Below are 6,033 nucleotides of genomic sequence, written 5' to 3'. Positions count from 1 at the left end.
TTTCACGTGTAATTGCATCATTCCTAATGAGATAAATGAATATTTCCTCTTGTTAGCACCATGCAACAATTTGTGTAAGGCAAATGCTCGCTGTGACATCCAATCCCAGACATGTGAATGTTTGAAAGGATTCTATGGTGACCCATTAGTCGGATGCGCAGGTAAGATATACAATGACGACTAAATAGTCAAACGAAGCATTCAAACAAAATTAAATGTTTAAACGTAATGTTTTAAAAAAAAACTGTGCTACAAATAAAGTATGAGCAGAAATAATATTTAACGACATGGATGAGAAAGAATGTTTATTTTCGTTCAAAACCAAGACATATTGTTGATTATGTGTTCATCTATCTATTTAGAACCCAGCGCGTTTGTGTTCGCTAAGCCTGTTTACACTGTAAATGAAGACGCAGGTGCTATAACAGTGACAGTGAATAGGATTGGATCAACATATGGTGCGGTTACTGTCACTTGGGTAACTACGGATATATCTGCCAAATACGACAGTGATTTCCTCAACAATGGAGGGACCCTGTTCTTTGGCCATGGTGTTTCATCAGTGTCCATCATCATCTCTATTGTTGTCGATAAGGTAAGCTTCCTTTTAATATAACTCTATAACCGGCACATTATCTGCTGATTAATGTATAAAATATCATTCACACATAGTTGTTCCCGTTGTCAGTAAGATTTGCCAATTAATTGATAAAATAGCATCATATCAGATAGATGTGCTCCTGGGTGTCCTCGATATTAAGCCTAAATGAGATACCCCTTATTTTTCTTATAGCGAAAGACTATTTTGTTCACAATATTTTGCAGATTTAACGCTTCCTAGAAAAAGTTCTATTATAAAACGTTTTCAAATATTTAGCATAACGAAAGGGAAAATGTTTCAAATTATTGTATACAGTTTTCATTTTGTTGAACATTGTAAAGTTGCACAGCCAAAATGAACTTTTTGCAATTAACATCCGATACCTTTCCATATTCCCAATCGGTGCCACTATCAATAATTACGATATGCTTGAAGATGGTGCATGTCAGAGTCTAAAACAACATCTTACAACCCAGAACTCTCAAAAGTCTGTACCAAAAAAAAAAAAACACCTGTGCCATACATGATGATACTATATTGTTATTAAATTTTGCAGGGCAAATATTTCGCGATGGTCCCAGTCGGAAATATCTCGCGAGTAATACATTCCGCTCTACACCAACCATTAAACATTTTGCAGTAATATTGTCCGTACAGTTATGTATATATATATATGAATGTTCACTTGGTATTTATTTATTAAATGACCGCGAATATTTGGAAGTTTAAGTCAACGCAAATATTACCAACTATATAATATTTTAAAACTGAAAACTTCATAACCCCAAATCATTGTAAAGGACAGCCATATATTTTACGTCCAGTCAGAATTATATTTCATGCGTCAACTGTTTTATAGCCTACGACAACCCAAATTAATAGATATTTATTTACTTGCAAAGTCATCTTTCTTTTTGTTGCATTTCCTCAATTTGATAATTGTCTCAAATTGATCCTTAAAAAACTATACATTTTTATTGACAGGTTTATGAAGTAGACGAGAACTTCAAGATAATGCTGACAAAGGTGACACCAAACGGTGCATTGGGAGTTTTGACCACAACGATTGTTAATATTATAAACGACGATAGTAAGTATTAGCTGTACAAATATTTTGAATGAAGAAAGCAGGTTATTGTATATGTTTAAACAACAAGTGTACGACCGATGATAAAAGAACACCAACAAATTAACAACAATGTGTTGGAAATATACAAAGATACCATACGCCTAATCTTTATTACGAAAGAGTGATGATGTCCATACTTGTGATTATAAAAAAGGTATGTGAGGAGGAACTTACTGGCCACTGATACAAATTTTTTTTTTAAAAAACAACCCATCCGTTTCGATTTAGCGAAACGTGCTCTCGTAATGAATATTTGTTACATTTTGCATTTACGTCTCCTCTGAGGCAGAACAGAGAAGAGTATATAGATCGCCGATACATTTAAATAGCACCACAACACAATCGATTAAGGAAGTGAATATAACATGGTACAAGTAGGTGTGGGACAGGTCTCGATATTCGGAAAATGCCTGTGTAAAGCCACTCTTGACCCTAGTGCAAAATGCGAAAATGTCTATAACAGAGCAATATAATCATAGTCACCTTATCGGTTATAAGTATTGCGAAATGTTTCAAGTTTATTCCTATTGACGACGATTGTTAATACATATCTTTAATTTGCAGAGGCGTGTGGAGGACCTTGTGGAATTAATGCTTTCTGCGACATGCCCTCACAGAAATGCGTTTGTAACAAAGGATACATCAGGTGGCAAGGAGTATGCGGCCGTGAGTGTCTTAAACACATTAAATATCAAAACTTCTTAAAATCTCCAATAATCAAATAAAGGATCATTTCGTTTGCGTATTATCTACCATGATTTATTGGACGTTTTGTTAGAAGTACGTTCGTTAATATTTTTACACGTTTATAATATAGTGCCATGCGGAGGAAAATGCTGTGCGTATTCTTACTGCAGTCCAAAAGACAACAAATGTCACTGTAACCCTGGCTACATCGGAAATCCAACAGAGAAATGTTACAGTAAGTTCTTCAGATATCTGATTATGTTTTTTTCGGAATTACAGTATAAACTAGTCCCTTGTCCCATGCATCCTTAATGTATCAAGTAACGATTGATAAGAACTTTAAGATTTGTAAATCATATTTTTACTGTTGATAAACAATGTAATATGATACATATTTGGTGCTATATACCAATTCACGTTTAAAATGAATAAATGAAGCTCATGACCGTTGTACGAAATACTCAGATATGACACTTCATATAATTTTGTTTGTTATGTTTCTGACATATAGTTTGCCATAATAAATATTTCTGAGACAAAACAGATTACACCAATTTGAAGTATAGTTCACATCTCGTTCCAAATTATTCACACACAAAACAAACCGGTGTCCGACAACTAAATAATGCAGTTAGAATTGACATATTGTTATTCAACGAGATTAACTTCTAATTCACAGAACCATGCAACAATGCCTGCAAAAAATATGCTTTCTGTGGAAGTGACAACAAGTGCCGATGCAAGACAGGATATTATGGAAACCCGTACCAGGATTGTCATCGTACGTATAAGTGTCCACTATCATAAATGTATCTTGTTTGTACATATAATAATATGATTCCGGTTTCATGTCGATCTTGTATGGTCAAAACTTGATCCTAACAAACAAACAAAAATAATAAATAAATAAAAACATGTTGGAAGGCTGATAGTAAAATATAGGTATCAACGACTGCCAATACACTTGTAAAATGTAATATTTATATTGCCAAGTCGCTCGCACCTCCCTTAGGAAACTAGTATACTTCGATCGATTACTAACACGAAATACCCTTTAAAACAATGTAAGATAATGCTATGTAATATTTAAGTCGTCTGTGTACCAGGGAATTTGGTTTGGTTTGGTTTATTTTGTTTAACGTCCTATTAACAGCTAAGGTCATTTAAGGACGGCCTCCCGTGCGTGCGACATGCATGCGTGTGGTGAGTGCGTATGTGTGTTTTGGAAGGCTGCGGTATGTTCGTGTTAAGTCTCCTTGTGATAGGCCGGAACTTTTGCCGATTTATAGTGTTACCTCACTGAAGCATACTGCCGAAGACACCCAGCAGCACACCCCACGCGGTCACATTATACTGACAACGGGCGAACCAGTCGTCTCACTCCAAATATGCTGAGCGCTAAGCAGGAGTAGCAACTACCATTTTTAAAGACTCTGGTATGTCTCGGCTAGGGGACAGAACCAAAGCCTTCCTCACAGGGGTGAACGCTCAACTAAAGGCCAAAAGTGAGGCATTGTCAAGGGAGACATTAGGAAGAAGAAAGCCGTTAAGAAAGAGAAAAGATAATATCCCAAATTTAGTCGCCTCTTACGATCATGCAATGGGGGCAGCAGGTACAATTCTTACGCCCCACCTGCAGGCCAGTACCAGGGAATAGTATATACGACGAAAATATGAATTTGATTGTAATATAAAGAGATTAGTTTGGGTTTCAGGAGTATACAAAATAGAAATACAAATTGTAATTAAATTGAGTATGCCTTTGTTATCTAATTACATCTTTGTTATTACAATAGTGCCCTGTCATGATCAATGTCACAAGAGCAAAAACACCAAATGTGATATTCCTTCCCAGAGGTGTGTCTGCCTCCCTGGATTCTTTGGTAACCCGCTTAAAGGATGCCAGAGTAAGTGGAGTTATATATATATGTAAAAGATATTAAATTGTTTCTTTTTAAAATATAACATCCGTGAAAAATAAAGATATTTGGTCACACAAGTGATACTAAACAAGACACCGTGAGTTGTCCTGATCATTTCATTTTAAAGTCGAAAATTTGATATAAGACTGCGTTTGTATTTTTGATAATCATATTTCATTTGATATTATTAAAATATTCGATTTTAGCGGTATCGAGCTAATTATGCAACATATCAAACCAGTATACATGTATGTCGATGAATAGGTAGGTTTTCAAATATTACCTCCGGATTCACATGAAATCAGTTACATTATCAATACTACATTATGAATCTCTTTAACATTAACTTGCAGAGCCGAGCGTTTTTGTTATTGCCAAGTCAACCTATGCTGTCAAGGAAAGTGCTCAGGTAGTAATTATCACCGTAAACAGGATTGGCGCTAGTTCTGAGGCAGTTAAGGTCACGTGGACTGCTACGGATGTTACTGCTGTCCATGGCCATGACTACGTAAACACAGGAGGCATTCTCTTTTTCGGCAGTGGCGACACATCTAAGACCATTTCCATCCACATCACTGACGACACGGTAAGAAAATTCATTTAAAAGAAATCTTAAGAAATGTACATGGGCTGGATCTTTTAGCTGAGTTGATTGGCCGTTATTAATGTAAAAACAATCTGAGAAGTTTGACAATCTTAGGTCTCAACAACACACCAATCTAAGATATTTACTTCTTGTAATAAACACTTCCTTTTGTGTTTCCACACTATTCAATATGACTGTATAACCATTTTCAATTCCTCATTATCAGGTTTATGAACAAAACGAACAATGCAGGATTGAATTGACTCGCGTGACAGATGGCGGCATTATTGGACTTCAACGCAAAGCGATCGTCATCATTGAGAACAATGATAGTAGGTTATCAATATTCATATTACACCATACATGTATTTGATACTGGAACTTTTTATATTAAATAGACAACAAAGAAAAGAAAACAGTATTTCTAAATGAACACGAATTCAAATGCCATTTCTTCGCCTATTTCTAATAAACGGAATTCAGTAGTGGACATTAATTCTGAAGACGTAAATTCCTACTGCAGTAGTGATGGAATCTGTAACTTGAAATTATCTTGTTAGAAATTTATCTTACACGTTGGCTATTTATTTCAAATTTATGGTTTCAAATTTGAACAAATATGTTGTGAGATACCAAAATATTTCTTACGTGGTTATACAGAACGGTGTGGAGGCAAATGTGTGTTCAATGCTTACTGTAACCATGACGACGATAAATGTTACTGTAACAAGGGACTTGTTGGGGATGCAACTGTGAAATGTGAACGTAAGTAATGAAATGTGAAAACATTATTTAAAATAATCTACAAATCATTTCGCCTTTGATATATGATTTGTGGATATCATATCATCTGTTTGATAATGCCTTTATGGATTTTATTATTTTACTCAATTATTTAATTATCTTTATTACTTTTGTTATCATTCCACTTACATTTTTTCGAGGGCAATAGTATTTTCTGGTTTAAAATATGTTGTTGATTATATAAAAAAGATAAATAGATAAATATTTAGACATTATATAATATTTATTGAAAATAGAACGGGTATGTATAAGCACACAATCAAACCGTCATATTTTTATATCAATGTTTCTATTACTAGTTCCA

General features: G+C 34.7%; 1 protein-coding gene across 1 annotated transcript; it reads left to right on the top strand.

Moving 5' to 3' along the window:
* Positions 1 to 340: 340 nt before the first annotated feature.
* LOC117344152 (cadherin EGF LAG seven-pass G-type receptor 1-like) lies at positions 341 to 5,324 on the top strand. The gene is made up of 8 exons (XM_033906805.1): positions 341 to 595; positions 1,586 to 1,691; positions 2,295 to 2,396; positions 2,548 to 2,652; positions 3,097 to 3,198; positions 4,214 to 4,324; positions 4,693 to 4,925; positions 5,152 to 5,324. Exons 1-8 carry the CDS (start codon positions 341 to 343, stop codon positions 5,296 to 5,298), a joined length of 1,161 nt encoding a protein of 386 aa, XP_033762696.1. The 3' UTR covers positions 5,299 to 5,324.
* The last annotated feature ends 709 nt before the right edge of the window (positions 5,325 to 6,033 follow it).

This window comes from Pecten maximus, chromosome 15, assembly GCF_902652985.1.
Source record: "Pecten maximus chromosome 15, xPecMax1.1, whole genome shotgun sequence".
Classification (NCBI taxonomy): Eukaryota; Metazoa; Mollusca; class Bivalvia; order Pectinida; family Pectinidae; genus Pecten; species Pecten maximus.
Note: the sequence above shows the minus strand (reverse complement) of the source record. Positions and strands in the feature narration are given on the sequence as shown.

Bases quoted from the DNA above. Each gene is read 5' to 3' on its own strand.
- LOC117344152 (XM_033906805.1), top strand. From the start codon at position 341: ATGTGTTCATCTATCTATTTAGAACCCAGCGCGTTTGTGTTCGCTAAG. The intron at 2,653-3,096 runs GTAAGTTCTTCA...TCTAATTCACAG, and splicing joins TCCAACAGAGAAATGTTACA to AACCATGCAACAATGCCTGC. The intron at 4,926-5,151 runs GTAAGAAAATTC...CCTCATTATCAG, and splicing joins TCCACATCACTGACGACACG to GTTTATGAACAAAACGAACA.